This window comes from Podarcis melisellensis (assembly GCF_964234715.1).
Source record: "Podarcis melisellensis genome assembly, chromosome: 3".
Taxonomy (NCBI): Eukaryota; Metazoa; Chordata; class Lepidosauria; order Squamata; family Lacertidae; genus Podarcis; species Podarcis melisellensis.
In genome coordinates, this window is record NC_138530.1 from 100373029 (window position 1) to 100397059 (window position 24031).

The window sequence follows — 24031 nt, forward strand, 5'->3', positions numbered from 1 at the left end:
ATCCAGCAAATGACAAATTAAGCTTTGCCTGGTGTAAGAAAGCATGTGCCAAAACCCATTTCACGTAGATTCTTCTAGGGATTCTGCAAAAACCATTTAGTAGAAGGTAGATGATAACAAAATAGAATTTTGGTCCCTTCATGTTGTGACCATATTTCTATTTGAAAAAATATTAAGATTGCAACGACATGGCTTGGATATCTTATAAGAAAACATGCCCTTTACTGTGGTGTAACCAATTGGATTTGAAGGGAAAATCTGTTTAATTAAACAGGAAAAATATCCCAGAGCTTATGCTCTGCTTTTTCCTCTGAAATTAGATTTATATTTTAAATCCTGCGGTTGCAGTGCAATTGTTAGATGTGAAACTTGAAAGCTGTGGTGGCAGATCAAGTTAGACAATCATTTGCAAAGAGGTTGTCTCAATTTTTTCTCAAAAGGGCTTGGAATGTGTAGCCTATTTATTCAGCATTTTGAAAATTCATTGGGACCATTTAATTTGATGCAGTTGCTAAACACCTTGCTGTTCACCCCTTGTGGGTTATCTTAAAGACAGAACTCTCCCAACTTGGATAGCATAAAGAAGAAAATGATGACTGAATTATCTGAAAACAATTTTGCTCAGCAGTCATGGATTGGGAGCATTCACTAGCATTAGGCTTAGACATCTTAATGCTTAGATTTGTTTTGAGATTTTGAATTCCAGGTTCTGTAGTCATCAGGGCTGGTTTCTTGAGGCTAACATACTTTGGTTATAAGTTTGATTTGGGTTTTGTTTTTTTGTTTTTGTTTTTTAAGCTGGCACTTCAGAATTTTTATGTGGGACATTAAAGAAAAATAATCCAGTTTCAAGAAAAATAAATGCAAATTTGTGTGAAATCATTTAAAAAGCCAATTCTGTCAAAATAAAGCAGAAGTAATCAAGTGGCAATCTGTCTGAAGACCAATCAAAGTATTTGAGATAGGGATCAGACTGGATGGGATCAAAATACATTATCAAGCCCTGGACCTATCAGTGTCTTTCAGCAAATTAACCCAGCATAATCCTAGCCCTGCTAAGCCGCTGTCAAAACGGGTTCTTCAGAGGGCATAGCTCTAAAATGGCTCATGCAAGTCAGTCAAGCCATACATTTTAATGAAAGCTGCAGTAACACTGTGGGTTTTTAATCAGTTTGGCACGAGGAAAAAATGTTCCTGCATGGATTTGGTCACAAACAAGCCTTTAGAATAAATTTATAAATTATGTTTCAATTTCTGTACCCAGCTCTTTTGAAAGCAGGATTTATTACTCGCCCAACGGTTCTCAAGAAATTATTCCAGAATTTTACACTTGAAATAGAAATCACTCAAGTTACCTCTAAATTTTATTTAATAATTAATTTATAGACATTAATTTTCATAGTACAGATATCTTCAACTGAAAAGTTCCTCTAATCTGTGTGTGGTATCATTCAGGCGTATTCACTGCATGTGAATATCACCTGTGCCTTTTTTCAAACTAAGCAATCAATAAACTCTTCTGCACTTAAAATAGATTAAAATATAGATAATCAGTCTGGTTGCTCCAGTGTGCAATAGCTTATGTTGGAATTGATCTTTCTTAATTTGGTACCAAAGCTAGACGTAAATATTTTTGCCTCGATAGGCTTGTTTTTTAGTGCATGTTCATGTGTTGAATTAAAATCTCACCCCCCCACCTTCCACTTGATAACAATGTTGTCAATTCTTTTTAATGCATAGCTTCAGTTTACTTCAGTTATTCTAGTTTCTGAGAACATCTGCTTCATCCTGTGTAATGCCATTATGCTTCTCTATACTTCAGTGTGGCGTGGCACACAATAGGTCCTAGAAGCTGCTATGATCTAACCCTTGAATCTTATGTTAGCTCTCAACTTCATCAATGCAGCCCTCCTTCCCTCCAGTAGGTCGTAAATGAAAATGGAATTAAGTAGCATACAAAGCTGATCATTATGGAATTCTGATATTTGGATTTTATTTATTTGGGGTGTTTGTAATTTTACATACTGCTCTTATATCCCACTTGAAGATGTGAATTACTTTTGAAAAGGTGCTTTCTCACCTGGCATTCCAACTCAATGGTGTAACGTTGGAAAATGTCGATCACTTCTCCTACCTGGGCAGTTATCTTTCCACAATGGCCAACACTGATGCTGAAATCCAGCATTGCCTAAACTCTGCGAGTGCGGCTTTCTCCTGATTGAAGTGCAGCGTGTTTGAGGACCAGGACATTCGCAGGGAAACCAAAATGCTTGTTTACAAAGCTATTGTACTGCCAACATGTACTGAGACATGGACCACTTATAAATGCCATCTCCAACTCCTCGAAAGATTCCATCAATGGTGTCTCCAAATTTTTTTTACACATCACTTGGGAAGATAGGCGAACTAATATCATTGTACTGGAAGAAGCAAAGATCACCATTGTTGAAGCAATGATTCTTCAACATCAACTTCGTTGGACTGGTCATGTTGTGTGGATGCCTGATGATCATCTTCCAAAGCAACTACTCTATTCCAAACTTTAAAATGGAAAGCGTAATGCTGGTGGTCAACAAAAGAGGTTTAAAGACTGTCTCAAGACAAATCTAAAAAAAAAAGTAGTATAAACACTGACAACTGGGACACACTGGCCTGCGAGTGCTCCAGTTGGAGAACAGCCTCCAGTTGGAGAACAACAGGTGTCATGGGCTTTGAAGACACTCAAACTTAGGACGCAAGGGAGAAACATGCTCAGAGGAAGCACGCTTGGCAAATCCACACTGTGATCAACTCCTGCCCAGAAACCAATGTCCCCACTGTGGAAGGACATGTGGATCCAGAATTGGCCTCCATAGTCACTTATGGACTCATTGTTAAAACCGTGTTTATCGAAGACAATCTTACTCGGCTACGAGTGATTGCCAAAGAAGAAGAGAAGATTCTTTTTGTGTTTTTATGTGTACTTGCCACCAAAGACATACTAACCACTCCATAAATATAACTGCCTAGACGGCCTTTATTCTTCTCATATAGCTTGGCTGTCATTCTCTGTTCCTCCTTTAAGATTTTTAAGATTCTTTATTGAGTCAAGATGTCTCAGCTTCTATTCTGTTCCACTTTAGGCAACTTTTTCAGAGTGAAAGCATTCAGTGCTATTCTTAATAAGCACCAAAGTGAAGTAATATTCAGTTCATCCTCCAAAGCTGGATGAGTTGGATGACTTGAAACATGCCATGATCTTACAAGTGCTCCTATTATTAGCTTTTTCATCTGGTGCTTTTGTATGATAATCTCCCCCACCCCACTATACCCTTTCTGTGATGCCTGAATTAGGCTAATTATGTCATATGTGCTAACCACAATTGCCTGAAAACCATGTTTTCATAACCCACAAAAATATTGTTTCAAACCATGGTTTAGAGGTTTGCTTGTTTTTGGATTTCTTAGCAGAAATCTTCGTGTAAGAAATCAGGAAGTGAATGAGGAAATTGCCATGGTGAGGGCAGGGAATGTAGAATGTAATGTCCAGAGTGTGTTCACTGTTCAGTTTACCAAACTATGGTTTGGAGGTTTGAAATAAGACATCTGAACTGGGCCACTTAGCAATTTGGTCATAGCCAAATCGTTGGAAATAGATTTAATTGGCACAAGGTTTGGGTGTTCCAGTGGCCCTTTTGCACTGTTGTCTTTATGCTCCCTGCAAAACTGATTCCACTTTTAATGTTTTAAAATATTTATTTCTACAGTACATTACATACCATTCTCTGTGCAGATGTCGTCTATATTTCTATTTGTCTTCTGTCCATCCCCACACCCAAAGTCATCTTTGAAAATTTCCACATTGCATGATATGCTCTTTTTCAATAAATTTCTACACATGATCAGGGTACCATTTAGGCTCCCATGTTCAGGCTCCATGTAATGATTCTTTTATGGCAGCTATCTTCCACTTTTTCAGACCCAGAATCCACTTTTAGCACAAACATGCCTTTGGGGACCCATTTCTTAATCTTACCTTATATTTGCAAGGTGGTAGTACTCCTGTTGTGACATACTTTGCATCAGGCTGCAGCCCACAAGTGGGTCCTGAAGACCAGTGTTCTAGATTACCTATATTTCTGATTGATGTGAGATATATATATCCCAATGAATACTCTCACATATTCATATCCCAATGAATACTCACAACCAGCCTTTGAACCTTGCACTTCCCCATTGAAATAATTGATCACTAGAGATCTAAAACAATGTCCCTATTCTTAACCTGCTTTGTCCAACTTCTCTCACTATTTTACTTCCTTATCATATCAGATCTCTCCCCCATAACCATATATGACTACTCTTCTGGTTTAAAATATGTAAAATTTGTTTGTCTTCCAATGTGAGATTATTCTCAATAACTCATAAGAGTAATGAGATCCAACTTTCTCTATTGTAGCCTATATGATTATTTAGAAAGCAGTTGATTGGGCCATGTTTGCAATGGGTACACCAAGCCCAATATCCCATAATAGCTTAAGGCGTCCAAAACGTGGCTGTCTAAGAGTTGTCAGACATAATTCAAATTAAGACCTCAAACTATCACACAGGGGTGTTTTTTTGTTTGTTTGTTAAATTGAAACTGTTCTCTGTCACTTTATGAACACCTTTTAAGAATATTTTTAATTAGCTGAAGTCTCCTACTAGCAGTAGTGACCTTGTACTCCAGTAAGCTGAGCTGATTTTTTTTTTTTGTTGTTGTAATATGTTTGAAGCAAATTGCATGGGGAATCTATTTCTGTACGCTCTAGATCATAATACATCTAGGGTGATGCAGCTACAAACAGTAATGGTCGAATAATTAACTGCAATCTTTTCCAAGATAAGCCAGTATATTTTCCTTAGGGAACTAGGAGAACTGTCAATGTTTTAATATAGAAAATAAACAAATTAAAGCTCCAAAGTTAAGTTTGTGCACAGGCCCTAAGTTGATTTAGTCCAGTGAAGTTCCTTTTAAGTAGTAAGTAGCTCTCCCCTCACCCCCCAGGAACAACCTGTGTAAGAAAGCAGAATAGGCATTTTAATGTGGATTGTGTTTTAGGTAAGGAACAGTTCGTGTTTTCAGGAGGCAAACCTGATAATGCCTTGCTCAGAGACAATAGGCAACACATCTTCTCATTGGCTCTGGCTAGCCTAGATAGCACGTTCAGTCACAGAATAATGCTGTTGGAAGAGGCTATATCTACTCTGGGTGACAATGGACAACAGCAGCCACAGTGTCTTTCTTTTACCAAGAAGCTTCTAAGTAGGAGCAGCTAATCAAAAGCAGAAGCTTCCAGTCTTGTGCCTGTCCTTGTTATGGTAAAACATGAGATTAGCATTAAGTGTATTCCACTAGGTACTCAATAAATAGTTTTGGTGAGTTCCTGGGAATGCAAAAAAAATCGGGGTGTTTAGGAGCTGGGGGGTCATACTGCATTGCTGTTGAGCTACTTTTCACGCAACAGAGATGCTGCTAAAAACTCTTACTGATTGTTAGCTATCGCTAACACAGCAATGCATTTAAAAAGTGCTTAACAAAGGCAACGTCAGTATCATGGTGGAGGCTTGGAGACTGTAAATATGAGGACAGGAACCTCTTGGTAAGCAGTTGTAAATGCTTAACATGACAGGGATTGCTTGCCATAGGAATTGAGCTGTTCTCTCCCTCCCCCCCTCCCGATTAAATGTATGTTTCAGACAAAATAATTTTTCTTGGTACTTTAGAAATTATGTATCTGTTATATTTGTATGAGCAAATAATTTTGAATACACTTTCTGACTGCTGTAGAGCAGGGTGGCCAATTTTCTTGGGGAAGGAAGAGAGGGAGGGTTGCGCTAACTGAATCACCCATGTCCCTTCTTCAGCTGCACCAAATTTCCCTAACAATTTACTGTGTAACTTTAGACACATCAGCTAAATGTTTTCACAGGCAGCCAACATTTTTCAAGAACAAAACTTACGGAGTCAGATCCAGAGTATGTCAGTGGCACTTGCATGCCGCTGACATTAATATTGACTAAGTAAAGTTACACTGATTTAATTAGGAGCTAAGTTCAGCAAATACACAGAGTGACCACTCATAATATAGAGCATTCTGTACTTAATCTTGTAGAAATGTCCTGAATAGCACAGCTGTCTATAAGGCAGGATCACAGTAGTTTTGGCTGTTCAAAGAATGATGTGGAAAACCTGGATACCAGCACAGAGATTGTTTCCAAGTCTCCTTAATCATGATGGTCAGTTTACTTTCCATGGAAGGAGAGAGCAGAAATTCCTCAATGCATGGAAGGTTTCTTCCCTGAAAGCCAGACCCCACATTGTTTCTAGTGAGACTTCAGCAGATGCAGCAAGTGCTTCCTGTCTTTTCACGAGGACTTGACTTTTTCTACCTCAACGAAGGCTTTATTTCTTAGTTCCAATCCTCCTGAGATTGGATATTTGCTTACATAGTGTTCCTGCACACCTGAGGTCCATACACCACACGGGTAATGTCGAACAGTAATGTATTTACACTTGCCTTTGTCTCATAGGTTCTTCTGCAATGAATTTTTTTCAGAGGCATGGTTATTCTTAAGAGAGAGTTTTAACATTTGCTTCTTCAGTTGCCAGCAGGTGGTTTGATTTATATTAAAGCTGCACATATTACTAAATGCACTGTGAATGAATCTGACAGAATGCTGCTGGCTGCTTTCGGCTTCAGGCGGGTGCTTGACATATGCAAAACATTGGTGCTGCTTTATGGAACCTTTGTATGTTTTCTTTCTTCTTTCCTGTGCCCTAGGGTATTGTGGAGCCGACATAAAAGCACTTTGCACTGAGGCTGCCTTGATTGCCCTGCGACGGCGCTATCCTCAGATCTACGTCAGTAGCCAGAAACTGCAGCTAGACGTCTCTTCAATAGTTCTCAGCGCACAAGATTTTTACCATGCAATGCAGAATATTGTGCCTGCCTCTCAACGTGCCGTAATGTCTTCAGGGCATGCACTATCTCCCATCATAAGGCCACTTTTGGAAAGAACCTTCAATGACATTCTGGCAATTTTACATAAAGTGTTTCCTCATGCCGAGTTCAGCCAGGCTGACAAAAGAGAAGGTATTTTCATCTTTTCACTCCAATCAGTCTTGTATCAGATTAGAAAACAAAACAAAACAAGAACAGTTTTAAAGTAATGTTTTGATGAAGACTGTGGGGCATTATATTAAGTGTATTCTTGTGAAAGGTTTCATTTCCTCCCTTTTAATTACAGCTTCCTTTTATCTTGGCCAAAATATATTTTAAGCACCCGTTTCATGATGTTTGAGGGAGGTGTCAGCTAATGTATTAATTGGCCTTTAATTTTCATTGAACAGATGCAACTAGTCTAATTTTGGATGATAGTGAAGATGAGCATGCTTCATCAATATTTGAGACAAGTTGCCAGTCGGGATCACCAAAGAAACATTTATCAGCTGCTGTACACAAACCTTACCTTCATTTTACAATGTGAGTAGATGTTCTGATAACTTTATCATCAAGACTTACACAGGAATAGCTGCTTGTAGTGCCTGCATAAGTTTGTGATTTGTGGTACTACTCTGTTATAGGCTTTGGTTTGCTCTGGTGTATTCTTACCCGAAACCTTTCTTCTAGAGAGATTTATAGAATCAACCAATAAAGATTCTTCGCTTATGCTTGCTTCTCTTGCCATCCTGCTTCTCCCCCTGGCCACCACCCATTTCCCTCTGCTAAGCTGACTTAACTCCCTGCTAGAGAGTCGGGCACACTAATTGCAGGTGTGTTGCTATAGTTCATTCAACTTGCCCACTAGGAAGCGCTTAACAGTACTCAATGTATAGCAAATTTAAAAATACATGGTAAAAACAGATCAGGTCTAAAACAAATAATGTTTTTGTTTCAGGTCAGCTTACCATCAGCCCACCTCTTACCGGCCAAGATTACTGCTTTCTGGAGAGAGGGATTCAGGTCAGACTTCGCACCTTGCTCCAGCACTTTTGCACTCGCTCGAAAAAATTGCTGTGCACAGATTAGATCTGCCAGCACTTTATTCAGTCAGTGCCAAAACACCTGAAGAATCATGCGCGCAGGTTAGTCTGCCTTTATATCCCTTTTGACCTTTTGCGCAACATGTTACATGCAGAAAGGTTCCCATTGGCTTTCAGTGAAATAAATGTCAACACGGAATCCCTCTTTGCAAACATACCACGTGGATGGGAAATTTTAAGTGTTCCTAGAGACACAGATAGGGGTTTCTGTGTGAAGCAGAAGCCTCATTTAAAGCTGTGTCAGACAAGTAAAAGGGAATCCTGTACCCATCTCCCTTTCTACCCAAGTCCACAGAATTAAACGGCAATGAAATCTTATGGTGCCACAATACACTTCTGCTGAAGCAAGAAGCGTCACTGCCAGAGCTATGCATGCTTCTTCTCTGGTCTGAGACAAAGCATTTCCAGTCACCAACTGTTAGAAAGAGACTGAGCTTGGTGGAATTTGTTAAAAATGTTTAAGATTGCTGTCAATTTATTTTGAACGGTGAGATCGCTACGTCACTTGCAGGGTGAAAAACTTTTAAAGCTTCAGGGCTGCCTTTCTTCTTGGTTCAACCATCCACCCTTCTTTTTACAGACTTGTAAAAAGCATTTTAGCTTTGGCACCAACAAGAGGTATTTTCAGTCCTAAAACCTGGGAGGGAGAATTCTGTGGGTTGAGTGGGGAGGGCTGTCAGTTCGCTATTCCCAGGCCACTGGGTTCTCTTTTAACTTACCTGTTGAGGTTGGATTAAATCTCAGCTTTGCAGAAACCAACAATATCTTCTATAAAAACACTTCTGAAAACCTTCAGCTTCTCTAAATGTTCTTTATTTTTAGGCTGCACATGTAAGCTCTGTCATAGCATTCTCTGAGCCAAAGCCATGGCTGTACATGGAATATTTAATATTATTGGGGAGGGAATTGACAATTGTTAAGTCCAAAGACTTCATTGTTAACTGTCATCTTTAATCACAACCCTGCTATCTCATATCCATTTAAAGTATAGGAAAAACACAGAATGGTATGTTATGGAGACAATTTTGAAACATGCCGCCATGCTATGTCTGAAGTTATTGGCAAGATGCAGAGCGACCATTAATTTCAGTTTAGTTAAGCGGTGGCATTTCAAAATTGAGAGAAAGCAATGTTTGAGAATATTATACCAGTAAAAAATAATAATAATCGGAAGAAGCAATAAAAAAGTGCTGTTTAATGTTCTTATGCAAGTTAGTGATTTTTGTGATGATAGATGATTAGAACAATGCTTTGAAGTTTTACTAAGACAAGACCGAGATAATTTGGAGCCTTAACGTGAATGCATATGGAAAATAGCTATTTAAATCTAACCTTTAAGAAAGATACAGTTGAAAATACTACATTCTTAAATGTTTGTGTGCATAAAATACAAATAATTTTTTAAAAATTATTTTCTTAATATCATTTTAACATTGGTATCCTCTTAAATTAGATCTTTCGTGAAGCAAGAAGAACACTACCGAGCATTGTTTACATGCCTCATATTGGTGATTGGTGGGAAGCTGTCAGTGAAACTGTGAGAGCTACTTTTCTAACTTTGCTGCAAGACATACCATCATTCTCACCTATATTTCTACTCTCTACCTCTGAAACCATGTATAGTGAATTGCCAGAAGAGGTGAGTATGGCGTGATTACTTGAGAAGTGGAAGCATTGTAGGGAAAAGTGAACCTGAATCAGAGAGGGGCTTGAAAAGTGCATGTAGGGATGTCCACTTGGAGGGAAACTTCTACCCCAATGCTGAAGTACTGTATTTTTCGCTCTATAAGACGCACCAGATCACAAGACACACCTAGTTTTTGGAGGAGGAAAACAAGAGAAAAAAAATTCTGAATCTCAGAAAAAGTGAGTCTTATAGAGCAAAAAATACAGTATCTTTTTATTCCTGAGGGTGTTTAACAAACCACTTGTACTGTGGCAAGAATGAGGGGCTGGTTGTATGTATCGTTAGATTGGGATAATGTTGCTTACTAACGTAAATCAAATTTTGGAAGCTGGCATTGCAAAATTAATTTTGTCTAGGTGGTGGTACCGCTGACGACGGCATGTTAGAAAAATACCCTAAAACAAGAAAGCAAATGTTTCCCGTTCTAATTTGGAGCTTCTGTCCAATGTTCTTTTCTTGCCCTGACACTGCCTTATTTGCTCCGCTAGGCTCAAGCCCCCCCCCCCTCTGTGATTGTCAGACTAGCTGTTTTTGTTAAATGCTATTGAAACAATGCTGTTTTTTACCCTAGTGTGTGTTTTTCTTCCCTGCTGAGGATGTAACCAATTACTAGCTTTTGCTAGGAGCAAACCAAATTGGCATATGCAATTTAGCTACCCCGTTTTCAGGCAGTAAAATTATGAGGGTAATTTTGTCTATTTTACGTAGTGGGAGGGGGTGGTGTACTAAAATTTGCTTGTTTTGTTTGATTAAGTAGCTCTGCCTAATTCTCATTGATTTTCAGCTGCCTAATTCTCATTGATTTTATGTAGGTGAAATGTATCTTTAAAATCCAGTATGAAGAGGTTTTTTATATTCAGAGACCTAGTGAAGAAGACAGGCGCAAATTTTTCCAAGAGCTTGTCCTCAATCAAGCATCTATGTCTCCTCCAAGAAGGAAACAAATTGGTAAGTTAATTCTCTGTAAAGTCCAGAATGTATGTAATTTTCCACCTGAAAGCAGCCCTGCTTGTGTTCATTTTGAAATAAGATTAGAAATAGCAGTTGTTGGTGGTGATGGTGCATAGGATAAATATTTGCATTCACACCATGGTGTTACATGTTCATTGAATGATGTGGAATTAAGGATGGGCAGAGAAGTGGCTAAGTTTGCATATGACACCAAAGTATTCAGGTTGGTGAAAATCCAAGATTGTGAAGAGCTCTAAAAGCAAAGTAACAAATTGAATGAAATGGGCAACAAACTGGCAGATGAAGCCCAATGTAAATAAATGTCAAGTGATGCACATTTGAGAAAATAAAATCTTAACTTCCCATGTACACTGATAGGGTCTTGACCTTGCAGTGACACCAGGAACTCTTGGGAGTTGTGTTGGATAGCTGTGGAAAGCATGTCTTCAGCGTGTGGCAGCTGTGAAAAAGGAATGCCACAGTAGGAATTATTACAGAAGACATAGCCAATAAAAATTCTGGTGTTGTAATTAGTATAGAGTACAGCCATATTTGTAACACTAACCCAAAAACAAACCCCGTGGCTAAATGGTTGCATACCTTAGTCTTTTCCGATATGCGTAACACTATGCAGTTCTGATCATCCCAGCTCCAAAATGGTATTGTAGAGCTGGGAAAGGTGCAGGAAGAGTAACCACAATTAACAGAATTGCTTGAGCAGGCCAGTTCCACCGCACTCCCTCAGCTCCATTTTTCTCTCTCAGCTATTACCTCAACATACATTCTGGAGGCTGGTTGGTTTCCTGAACGTGTTAGAATTAAAGGCAATAAATGGGCTGAATAGGCTGCCAGAATAGCATCTCAGTATGCCAACGAGCACCCATTTATACATTTTTATAACAGTCTTCATATCTAAACGGATTGTAAAATTGTTGAGAGTTGTGGGATAGCCATATTCAAAGCAGTAAAGACTTTGAAACGGATAGCAGCTTTGAGAGAAAGAAGGAAGCATGAACTGAGCCGAAATTTAGAGAGCTGCCCAAAACAGCACCCAATCACTAGATTCTGCCAGCGTGGTCTTGGATTTTCCTGCACTAGAAACATTTTTACTCATAGCCTGCTTATAGAACCTCCTAGAAGCTTGCCTGTATGTAAATCTTAAGGGGGAAAGGCAGACAGTTTTTGTAGTGGCTTCAGATTAATTGGGGTTTGGGATTTGGAACATTTTCTTTGGCACTGAAAGGAAACCCATCTTTCGGTGGAGATGACTTACAACTTGGCAGGCATTAGTTGTGCTTTCCTATAGACTGAAGGAGCCAAAAATATCTCTGGCTCTAACTTTCTGATAGCTGTGATAGAACGCCATGCAGGATCTTGAGATTCCTGCCGCCCTGTGTCTTGTCAACCCCTCTTATTGAAGGAAAGGTGCTGAGCAGGCTGCCGTTGTTCGCAGTAAAGTCTCCACAATATGGTTACTTCAGTTTGGTGTGCGGAGCTGAGATAAGGAGTGCAGAGTTCTTGGCATTATCAAGCCTGATAAGGGTAAAAAGTAGGAAATTCACTGTGTCGTGTGAAATTTTCCAAGGATGTAATCTGAAAAGCCTATTTTGCCTGACTTTTTGATTATTCTTATTTTTAAAGCTCTTTCTGATATGGAGGTGCTTCCTCTTGCACTACCATTTTCTACTCGCCAGCTGTCAGAGGCAGAAAAGCAGCGAATGGAGGACCAGGAAGAAAACACACTGAGAGAACTGCGATTGTTTCTCCGGGATGTTACCAAGAGATTGGCCACAGACAAGCGCTTTAACATCTTCAGCAAACCGGTGGATATTGAAGAGGTCTTGTTTCAGTAACGTGCAAACAATGAAGTTGACCTTATTAGTGATTAATTAAGAATACATATATTAGTTGTTATTGCAGATATCCCTGATCTAACCTGTTTTGCATATTTATAGCAATTGTGGCTTAATTTTAACATTTGAAGCCACTGCTAGCTTATTTCGGCAAGAATGCTAACCTATAGAATACTGTATTGTTTGAGCTGCTTCCATTCTGTAGCAAAAAATTATTTGTTCACAGGAAGCAGATGTAAACTGTTTTATCTGGAGTATCACCACGTAGCCAATGGGGATGTTGAAAGAAATTTATTGAATTGTAATTTCTCTTCCAGAATATTTCACAAATTAAACTATCATCTCTCTCCCCTTGCCTGTTTCTGGACAAAGTGAAAATTGAAAATTTATAAATCTGTAATGACACCATTTGATCTGACAACTTGTAGTCAACTACAAATATAGTTTTATAAAAAATAAGACTGAATTTGGCGACTTAAGTTTGATTCACTGTTAAATTTTCTGGGCTTTGCCTTTAGAGTAAAAAAAAAAAAGTTTAATGTTCTATATAAAATTAAGCAGTGAGTGGCAAAGCTGCATTAACTATCCCTTGTTTACTAGAAAATCACTTTTAGTTCATGTTTACAAGCAAATTTGTGACAATCTGTCCGATTTTCGGTCAACTTCAAAGCTCAATTTTGCACAGATAAGAAATAGCCATTTGTGGTGATGTGCTTATAAAAATGTAATTTGCATTGTGCTAGCAATTGGGGGCTTGATAGTTCAAGGAATAGCTCTATCAAAGGTGCGCTCTATCAGATGGTCTGCATGCGATCAATTCAGACCTCTGGTGACGGCAGTCTGTTTGGAAGGAAATGCCTGCTTTTTGTGCATTCTGCAATTTCCTCCTCCAGTAGCTCACTGGGTGGAAAGAAGAGAGCCTGGAAAGAGAAAAGGAGGGGACAGAAATACATGCGAGTGGCCCCATCCGCAGTTGTCATGAGACCATGACAGATTACCAAGGGAATGTGGCTGTTAAAAAAGAATGGTAGCCCATCCCTAGTCGAAAAAGTCCTGTGGAAGAGTAAATTACTGGCTCCATTTTGCAAATTTGTAACTGGACCACTGATTAGGTTTCTGAGTGGTATCAGATCAGTGGCAGCTATACTATTTAATATGAAAACACAGCCCCCAATCTAGACTAAGAGCAGTGAATATTGATATACATTTATTGGGTGAGATCTAATATTGTGCCAGCAGGCATGATGATAGAACTTACGCTCCCTCTTTTCAAAATCAAAGCTCCTTGGCCCCATCTTTTGTTCTGGAGGGTTCCCAAACTCTCCACAACAGATTCTGAATGCATGCGGGAGACTATAGGGGAGAGGAAAGAAAGGGTCAAGTCCTGTTTGGGGGTGGGGGAGAAACACCACAGTTGAATATTGCCCTTTCTGTGCATTTGCTGTTTTCGAATACTACCTGAAATGTTCCAAGGTTCAAAATAGATTTCTGTGTTGAGCCCTAGCTCAAATCAAGACCTGGTTATCACTTCAGCCATTAGATTTTTAAAATTCTGTATATGTAACCAATTTCTTTCTTGTGCTTAAGAGGTGTTTTCTACAATACGTTTTTAACATTACATGAGCACTGTAGCAAGTCACTCCTGTCTAAAAAGGTAAACTGACGAGTTTACTGATTTATTTGAAAATGTAAAAAATAGAAAATAGTTGATTCATGGGCATGAAGCTGGTCGAAGAAAAGACAAAAAGCTGTGCTCGGAGGAGGAGGAGTTTCAGACAGGGAGGAAGGGACCAGTAGAATTCCTCAGGGACATTTTAAAAGTGATCCAGAGATTCACAAATGCACTTTGCAGCATGATTGTAGTTTTTATTCCAGGGTGCACATTTGTGGCGCCTGTCCCAGCCTAAAGTGAGAGATAGGCAGGGTCTTGTTTCCCACATTGCACAGGCTTTGATATGGGCATTCAGAAGTAATGGAACAGTACTGATGCTTCAGAACTTTGTCCAGACCTCAGTGCAACTGCAGGGACAAACCTCAGCCCTTTTCCCCAGTGGTGGGAGCTCATTCCTTTGACTGCATGGAGCTCCATAGGTATGCCAAAGAACTACAGCATTTTTAAAAAATTATTTTATTCCATGATTGCGGTTCACCTGCTGTAAAGGCCTCCTCTCAGGTGAGGATTACATACTGTGCCCTATTTGATAGGGGCACCTGTAGAAGGGCCTCCGATGCCTGGGTACCTATTTTCAGGCAATTGGACCTCCAAGCAATTTCGGGCTTTGAATCTGTTTCATCTCATCTCATTTCCTCAAATATTAAATGCCCATCAAATGTAAAATCTATATTGGGCTCTTCTTTTCATGGGATGGGGCAACTCCCCTATGACAAAAGGTCACAGCATTCAAGCTTTTTTGGTTTAGAGCAGGCTTCCTCACCCTCAGCCCTCCAGATGTTTTTGGCCTACAACTCCCATCGTCCCTAGCTAGCAGGACCAGTGGTCAGGGATGATGGGAATTGTAGTTTCAAAATATCTGGAGGGCCGAGGTTGAGGAAGCCTGGCTTAGAGTAAAGGCAAATAAGTCATGATAGAAGCATACATAATTTATTCCCAGCATGAAGAAAGTGGATGGATAAAAGTTTTTGTCCCTCTCTCGTAACACTGGAACTCATGAACAACTATTTAAGCTGAGTGGTGCAAGACTCCGGACAGATGGATGCAGTAATGATTCTGAATACCAGTTGCTGAAAATGGCAAGGTACCACTGCATTTAAAAATGAAAATTACTTACATATACAGAACAAAAGAGCTTTGATAGGAGTTTTCCTTGCCAGGTAAAAATCAGAGCGATGAATCTTGGGGTGAACAAATGTTGTTCCAGCATTATTTCTTATCATGGTTTCAACTGTTTAGAATTACTGTGTTCGAAAACAAAATGATAGTGCTGAGTATGTTAAAGTTAGCATAAATCTCTGTGTCACTTTTGTGTCACTCTGTGTCACTGTTTGATTATAGGTTTCAGATTACCTTGAAGTTATCAGAGAGCCGATGGACCTGTCTACAGTAATAAGTAAAATTGATAAGCACAATTATTTAACTGCAAAGGATTTCCTAATAGACATAGATCTCATATGCAGCAATGCATTGGAATATAATCCTGACAAAGATCCTGGGGGTAAGGATTTTTTTTTATTTTAAAAAACCAACAACTTAAACATGACATCACATTTAATTGTGTATTCAGTTGCAGCTGTGTCTTATACAAATTGGTTAAAAGCTAACATTACTCAATATTAGTTACTGACTGAATGAATGTAGCAGCATAGGCTACATCCTGCACTGTGAGAAAATAAAGAAAACAATCCAAATGACCTCCTGGGTCCTCATTGCTGTCACCAAGCGAAAGTCTTTAACTTTCCTGGCTACCTTCACTAAAACAGCTTTCTATCCTGTGTGATTTTGTTATTGCCCTACCATTGCACTATACTGCTGGTATGGCAATTAGGTGTAGGATAAAAGTCAATTATCAGACCAAAGTTAAGCAGATATCAAATTTCATTTGTACTAAAGGTTTTAAAAGACAGCTGCTGTTGTAATGCTATTTCTGAGGAGGTAGGTGTAGGGAGGTCTTAAGGCACTCATCTGTTTCTGCTTTTAAAACTGTTGGTGCTTTCGCAAGCAATTTCTGTTATGGAGTGGAGTCTTACTGTTTAAAGAAAAAAGTAAAAAAATTCAATGAGCTCACCTAACTTCTTTGCCATGCCTAAAGAAGCGTTTGGATCTCAATATGTATTTATTTAAAAGCTACATCTGATTGATTTTGTTGGGAACCTAAATGCGTAGGAATGCAGACATAATATTTGAACCCACGTATTCTAAAGTAAAGTGTTTATTAGCCAAACTGGAAGCTGGAAGTATGGATTTTTTTAAACAAAAAGCTTTCAAGACAAAGCTGATAGAACTGATGCATACATACATAGACACGTGAAGTCTTTATAAATCAGACCTGCACAGCTTATGACCCCCCGGTGTGAAGGTACCATGTATTTTGATCTTCCAGTTTTACAGAAAACAGTTCTTCACTGGCAGTCGAGTAGCATAATGAAGATATTCAGCTTAGAGTGCAAGTTGTGCAAGCATGATACATATCAGCACGCCTGCTAAGCAGCACTAATGTTAAGTCTTAGAAGGCTGATTAAAACATATTTGTTCCACATTTGATTACTTATATGGATATTATTTATTTTATGGCTCTTAATTTAACTCTGAGCTGTTTTAAAAATTGTTTTCTCTTTTATTTCTGTCATTGTCTTCAGCAGTCCTGTTACACAAAGACGATAAATAAAGAAATAAATTAGATATTTTTGATTGTTAAAAATGAAATTTACGTTGATTTTCCAGATAAAATCATTAGGCACCGAGCCTGTACTCTGAAGGACACTGCACATGCTATCATTGCTGCTGAGCTTGATCCAGAGTTCAATAAAATGTGTGAAGAAGTAAAGGAAGCAAGAAAAAAGAGAGGTATTCTTATAATTTTTTAAAAATACATTGACTATATATGATACACAATACACAAATGGCAATTGAATTCTTGATCAATAAATGCACAGTCTCTAAGAAACCAATTATCACCAGGAAAAATCTGATGAAATGTTGCATTTCAAGGTTCACATTATTTAGATTTAGATTCTTTAAGTCCAGTTTGAAAGTTTTGGGGCCAGTTCAAGAAACTTTTTATTAACTCACTTTTAGTAGCTCATAACCACATTTTTAGTATTCATCTTCCTCAGATAGTTGTCAAGAAAAATAATGATAAAAGTGTTGTAAAATGTCTTGTGTACTGTAAATTCTATAGAAATTAGAATTCAAAGGAATAAGTAAATACGGAAAGTAAAACCATTTTGCACCAATTTTTAAAATCAGAATTGAGTATCGTGTATAAGACTAGGTTTTCCCCCTAAAAAATAATGTCAAAAATTGGGGGCGTCTTATACACAGATACATCACCCTCCATTTTTTAAAATCGGAGCCCCCCCAAATAGGGGGCATCTTATACATGGAGGCGTCTTATAGATGGAAAAATACGGTATGTTAGGAACCTTGTAGAGTTAAGTAGTTAGCAATGCAAACTTCTCCACATTTATTCAGAGCAAAGTGTTTGAATCTAACCTTTACCATAGAATCACTTGATAGACCTAGAGGCAATCTATTTTTACCCTCCGCCACAGCCCCCTATCTGCATGACATGGTTAATAATACTGACCAATAATACAATCACTACATGATGTGTGAAGGTGGTTAATTTTTATGATGAGCTATGAACACTCTTCAAGCAGTGATTCTCAATTAGCTAAGTACTGGGCAACCTCAGGTTTTTCAAAAGCCAAGCCATGGACCCTCTGCTTTTGAAAATTTTGATATCTCTATGGTAGTTTTTATTATGTGAATGGTGCCACTGACCCCCTGGGGTCGGCAGGCCACCAGTTGGGAAGCCCTATATAAATGCTAAGTAGTATTTTCTTTGAAACAGAGAAGTTTGAACTGTCAGGTTTCATACTGGGGGTCTCATACATTCCGTTGTTGGGGGAAAAGCAAATCTTCTGGATGTAGATGTTTGGGAGTATCTGGTGAAATTAATTTAATCACCGAAAGTTTTTAATGTTATACTTTATTCCAGGCTGCTTTTAATAACTCGGGCAGTTAATACTGCTGGGATTATTAAAATAGGTATGCTTATCTTCTGTACCCAGGCTTATCAGTAACGGCAGACCAAATAAATCCTCATGGTTCCACTGTACAGAAAACAGAAACGAGAATTGAGGAGGCATTCCAGAACAGGCAAAAAAATGCAATGTCAGTTTGGCACAACTCTGCAAATAAATGTGCATGTGAGTATTTCAGACCATTTTATCCAGGCGATAAGCATAGCTCTAAACAAGATGAGTATATATCTGGCACACATCTCCTATTACATTTTTAAAAACACACGAAGTGTTCACCTAATTGCTATTACTACTTCAGCTAGTTTTTATAAGATAGCCAGAATAGTACTCATCCGTTGAGTTAGGTGTCAATTTACTAAAATTCCTTATGAGAGTGGATTGGAAGAAGGTTCGACTGAAATAGCTTTTCACTGAACAATTTCAGATATTCGAATTAGTATGAAAAATACTTTTTAAAGAAGCATGCTGTCCTGGTCTGGTAGTTAGTGTGGATGGAATCCAGTTGGTATCCTTGCACTTATGGGACGGCTTTTGAGCTAGCAGAGGCATCCTCTATTGCAAGAGGATGGCCAAACTTGGCCCTCCAGCTGTTTTGGGACTACAACTCCCATCATCCCTAGCTAACAGGACCAATGGTAAGGGATGATGGGAATTGTAGTCCCAAAACTGATGGACAGCCAAGTTTGGCCATCACTGCTCTAATGGAAGAGGATGGGAGGCAACTTTTGACGATTTCCCCCACAGCCTCCCATGACACCCGTTCTCTAATATCATCATCATCTCCTCTCCCCTCCCCAGATCCAGTAGGAGTTGTCCATTCAGTGTAGTGGGTCCAGTTCATAGAACCATAGAACTGTGTCATTGGAAGGGACCATGAGGATCATCTAGCCCAACCCCTTGCAGTGCAGGAATCTTTTGCCCAACATGGGCCTTGAATCCATGGCCTAGTGGTTAAGAGTTTTATGCTCTACCAATTGAGCGTGCATTTCTAACGGAGCTCCCATTAGAAACCAGGCAGGCATAGTCCCTGCTAAGTTTCAGACATCAGGTTGAAACGGATGTATTTTAGGAGACCTTTTGCACCATGTTCTGATCTCTGATGTTTTAATCTGTGCTTTAAATTTTGTATATTGTGTGATTTAATGGGACATAAGGGTGAAAATAGGGACGCGGGTGGCACTGTGGGTTAAACCACAGAGCCTAGGACTTGCCAATCAGAAGGTTGGCGGTTTGAATCCCCGCGATGGGGTGGGCTCCCGTTGCGCGGTCCCTGCTCCTGCCAACCTAGCAGTTCAAAAGCACGTCAAAGTGCAAGTAGATAAATAGGTACCCCTCCGGCGGGAAGGTAAACTGCGTTTCCGTGTGCTTCTTTGGTTCGCCAGAAGCGGCTTAGTCATGCTGGCCACATGACCCAGAAGCTGTACACCAGCTTCCTCAGCCAATAAAGCGAAATGAGCACCACAACCCCAGAGTCTGCCACAACTGGGCCTAATGGTCAGGGGTCCCTTTACCTTTACCTTTAATGGTGAAAATGATGGTGTGTAAATTCCTTAAAATAAAAACAAAACAAAGGTCTAGAGCCAAAAATGGGAGCTTCTGGAGAGAACCAAAGCGCTCTCTCATAATAAAATTTCTTTAGTGGATTCCCGTGGTATAAAAGCCATACTTAAGCCTAGACCAAAGACGACCTGTTGGACATATAACCATGTTGCGCTAGAATATAGCCCTGTAAAAAGAGGGATGAGGGTGCATGGATGTTTGTGTCTGTGGCCAGTTTGCCTTGCAAACTGTTGTAAAATGAATCAAAGACTGTGGTCGCATTTGACACACACGGAGGTGTTTTTACACAGGAAAGGCAGCATTGCCTGCACATATTTTGAGAATAGAACATGTTGAAAATGAACTTTTTAAAACATGGGATTGTTCCTTGCTGTTGCCAGTAGATGGTGTCAAAAGCACATTGTTTTGCATCTTTAAATGGGTTACTTGATAGCTGTATTCAGTAGCTGTCTCTGGCAAAGATAGTTGTTGAACTATTACTTGAACATGCATTGTTCTATTAAATTGTTGAAGCACAGTGACCGAAAATTGTACTATTTATGTTAAGGCCCGCAGAATTGTGTTGCAAGAAATAAGACATGCTCCTAGTTTTCTCCTTAGGGAGGCTTAATTCTCTCAGGAGCAGTGAATACCTAGTGTGAGAGAAAAACAAGGGTCTACAGAACATTACAGTGGTACCTGGGGTTACATACGCTTCAGGTTACATGCGCTTTAGGTTACAGACTCCGCTAACCCAGAAATAGTACCTTGGGTTAAGAACTTTGCTTCAGGATGAGCACAGAAATCGTGCTCCAGCGGCGTGGCGGCAGTGGGAGGCCCCATTAGTTAAAGTGGTGCTTCAGGTTAAGAACAGTTTCAGGTTAAGAACGGACCTCCGGAACGAATTAAGTACTTAACCCGAGGTACCACCGTACTTGGAATAAATGCCCCCTATAAACAGTCTCTTTCAGAATACTGAGACTTGGCAACTGTTTAATTGCATAGTATTTAGATAATCCAGATAGATTTGGAGGGGTAAGGTACTGAAATACTGCTCTGTAAACACTAGAAATCTTTGTCAGCATTCCCCATTTATGTCACAATAAATTTGTTGGTCGTTTTATGGGCCCATAAGACTCTTTGTTGTTTTATGAAATGGATAAATAAAGTCAGAAACATTTTAAAATTTATTTTTTTAAACTTTTTGTAAACTCAAATATACTAAGTGTTATAAGCATAAACAGGAGTTATAAGCCTTTGAGGGCTGGCGATCTGTATTAGGATTTTGTGTGCGTGTGTTTTAAGAAAGTGTTACTGTGTTTTTTTATGTTGTTTTATATCATAATTAGCTGCCTTGGATGACGTTTGGGCCAGGCAAGGTAAAATATTAAAATAAATAGACTTGATTTTATTGATACCTTGCCCGTTGCTTACTAAGCAAATCTTTGCATCTCTAATGGGAACTTTTATCTCTTCATGATTCAGTTCGATTAAGGAGGAAATCAAGACGACGTTCACAGTGGGGCAAAGGCATTATTAAGAAGAGAAAAGTGAATAATTTGAAGAAAGACGAAGATGATGCCAAGTTTGCAGATGATGAAAACCAAGGGGAGGACAGCAAGATGCTGGAAAACGGGGAGCTTGAGGGAAGTACAGACTGCATTGAAGAGAATGGAGAAGAAACGGGCGATCTCTCTATGACAAATGATGAGTCGTCTTGCGATATCATGGATATACATGGAGAACAGACACTGAACAATGGGCCAGTCGGGAAAGAAAACAGTATTCCATCCACAGAAGAGAGCTCCAACGAGTCCCTGTTAGTAAGTAAGAAGATTACTCTGACTATAGAAAAGGAATCCAAGGAGGAGCCCTTGTTCAAGGGGGACCATTTAAACGGCCAGGCCTCTGAAGTAGCTGCTGTCCCAGGGTGTCAGTATGGCGAATGTGAGTCACCGAATGCTATTTTGCCTCCTGCCATCCCTGACGTGTCCATTCCCAAACAAAATGCAACCGCCGATCCCCCAAAGGAAAAACCCGAAGCTTCGAGCGACAGTCCCGAGGAGGAACAATTAAAACAGTCTGGCACCGAGGTACCACAATGCAGCAATAACGAGAAGAAATTGCAAGGCATAGATACTGAGACTAAAGAAGCTGAATCATCAGATAAAGAAGGTATGCAGTGTATTCATCATTTATCCCTGTTCTAATCCTGTAGTCAAGTAAATCTATACTACTTTCATTGAAACAGATGCTTCCTATTTTGGCAGAAAGCTTGTCTGTAGTGATTTAAAGCAACATCAGCTCGCTATTTGTTGGATAAAGATGTTTCCCATCCTGTGTTCTTGGAGCCACTTAAGACTTTGAAAATAAAATAAAAATTATTAATGGACCTCTTGGAATTTAATGCTGCTGTTAATTGTTACCTTATGTGTCCTGATTTTTGATATTTGCTTTTATAAATTTCAGGTACATTGAAAAATAAGAAACCTCGCAAATTTGCTTTGGCACAGGTTCCAGAGGAGGAGCAATTGGATCCTGTACCTCCTGTCATTGTTGACCATGACAGATTAATGGTAAGGGTGGCTGGATAGGTAATCTTAAATCTTAATAGCATTTCTTAATTTTTTATCCTAACACTTCCTTAAGCTACAGATAGGTAGCCGTGTTGGTCTGCTATAGTCAAAACAAACAAAAAAAATTCCTTCCAGTAGCACCTTAAAGACCAACTAAGTTAGTTCAACTCCTAACAACCCCAACCCAAAATAATACTACAACCAGACTTAACACGGACACTGGCACCAGAGCCTGCAATAAACCCAGATGCCAACTTTGCTGCCACATACACCCGGACAACACCATTACTGGCCCCAACAACATCACACATACCATCTCGGGACTATTTAATTGCTCATCGTCTAACATTGTGTATGCCATCAAAAGCCAACAGTGTCCTTCAGCTCTCTATATTGGACAAACAGGCCAAACCTTACGCCAAAGAATAAACAGACATAAATCTGACATCAGGAATCACAAGACAGAGAAACCAGTAGGAGAACACTTCAATCTCCCAGGACATTCTATACAAGATCTCAAAGTAGCTGTTTTACTACAAAGGAATTTCAGAAATAGACTGGAAAGAGAAGCTGCTGAATTGCAACTTATTACCAAACTTAAAACCATGGAGAGACCTGGTCTGAACAAAGACATTGGATTCTTATCTCATTATACATGACAAAGCCATTTTTCACCTTCTCACCCCTTGCTTTTTCCTGTAAGACCTATTGCAGTCGTTAAGAGTCGTCAACAGGCTCATCACAGCTATCTGCCAATCACCCATTCCTACCACCCTTCTGAGTAATACCCCTCCCCACCTTCTCACTATATAGAAGGGTCTGGAAACTTCTGTTTCAGTGTATCTGAAGAAGTGTGCATGCACACGAAAGCTCATACCAAGAACTAACTTAGTTGGTCTTTAAGGTGCTACTGGAAGGAATTTTGTTTGTTTGTTTGTTTTGACTTCCTTAAGCGTTTCAAGGAAATCTGATTCATACTTTCCTTATAAACTTCACCCTGGATTCTTGCCAATATCTCTTTATAGAATTTACTTGATGTGTTGGTTAAAAAAAGCGATAACCTGACTGTTGACCAGCTTGAGAGACTATACTCCCTCCTTAATCAATGCATCTATCGGCATCGTAAAGATTATGACAAGTCACAGCTTGTAGAGGTACGTTTGCACAACATTTTAATGATTATTATTTTTTGTAACATGCTTCTTTAGTCAGTGTTGCTTCAGAGCCACCAAAATATCTACCAAAAGTCCTCTTTAGTTTCATGTGTTAGTGATTTGAACCACTTTGGGGAGGTCACAGGCATTTGGCTTCTTGACCAAATTTCACTGTGCAGAAGTTTTTTGTCAAGCCCTGGGTTCTATTACTCAGGGAGCAATCCTAAACTCGGCTGGAAATCTGCTGAGGGGCTTCAGGAAGTAACATAGATGCCGCTCCGCTAGCAAAGACAAAGATAGCTCAGCAGGATGACACACTGGTTTGGAAGTCTCCTAATATGCCAGCTGATATAGATTTTCTACTGGCAGAGTAGTAGAAAAACAGGTGTGCAAACAAACCATGTACAAAGCCCTTCTTCGTTCTTGACCTACCCACAGAAATGGCGGGTATCGCTAATTCCCTCTCATTTGCTGCAATATTA

The 24031-nt window shown here is 39.4% G+C and overlaps 1 protein-coding gene across 4 annotated transcripts in view; it reads left to right on the forward strand.

Annotated features, from left to right (window-relative positions):
• Positions 1 to 24015, forward strand: part of ATAD2B (ATPase family AAA domain containing 2B) — a 53835-nt gene extending 29820 nt beyond the window's left edge. For 2 of the 4 annotated variants that reach the window (XM_081905954.1, XM_081905957.1), the window contains 12 exons: positions 6804 to 7115; positions 7373 to 7505; positions 7921 to 8107; positions 9519 to 9704; positions 10565 to 10700; positions 12345 to 12541; positions 15570 to 15729; positions 16956 to 17078; positions 18308 to 18445; positions 21305 to 21994; positions 22289 to 22395; positions 23421 to 24015. In XM_081905954.1, coding sequence (XP_081762080.1) covers positions 6804 to 7115; positions 7373 to 7505; positions 7921 to 8107; positions 9519 to 9704; positions 10565 to 10700; positions 12345 to 12541; positions 15570 to 15729; positions 16956 to 17078; positions 18308 to 18445; positions 21305 to 21994; positions 22289 to 22395; positions 23421 to 23603 — 2552 coding nt within the window. In that variant the 3' untranslated portion in view covers positions 23604 to 24015. The remainder of the gene's footprint in view (positions 1 to 6803; positions 7116 to 7372; positions 7506 to 7920; positions 8108 to 9518; positions 9705 to 10564; positions 10701 to 12344; positions 12542 to 15569; positions 15730 to 16955; positions 17079 to 18307; positions 18446 to 21304; positions 21995 to 22288; positions 22396 to 23420) is intronic. The other 2 variants (XM_081905955.1, XM_081905956.1) reach the window with 2 other exon arrangements.
• The last annotated feature ends 16 nt before the right edge of the window (positions 24016 to 24031 follow it).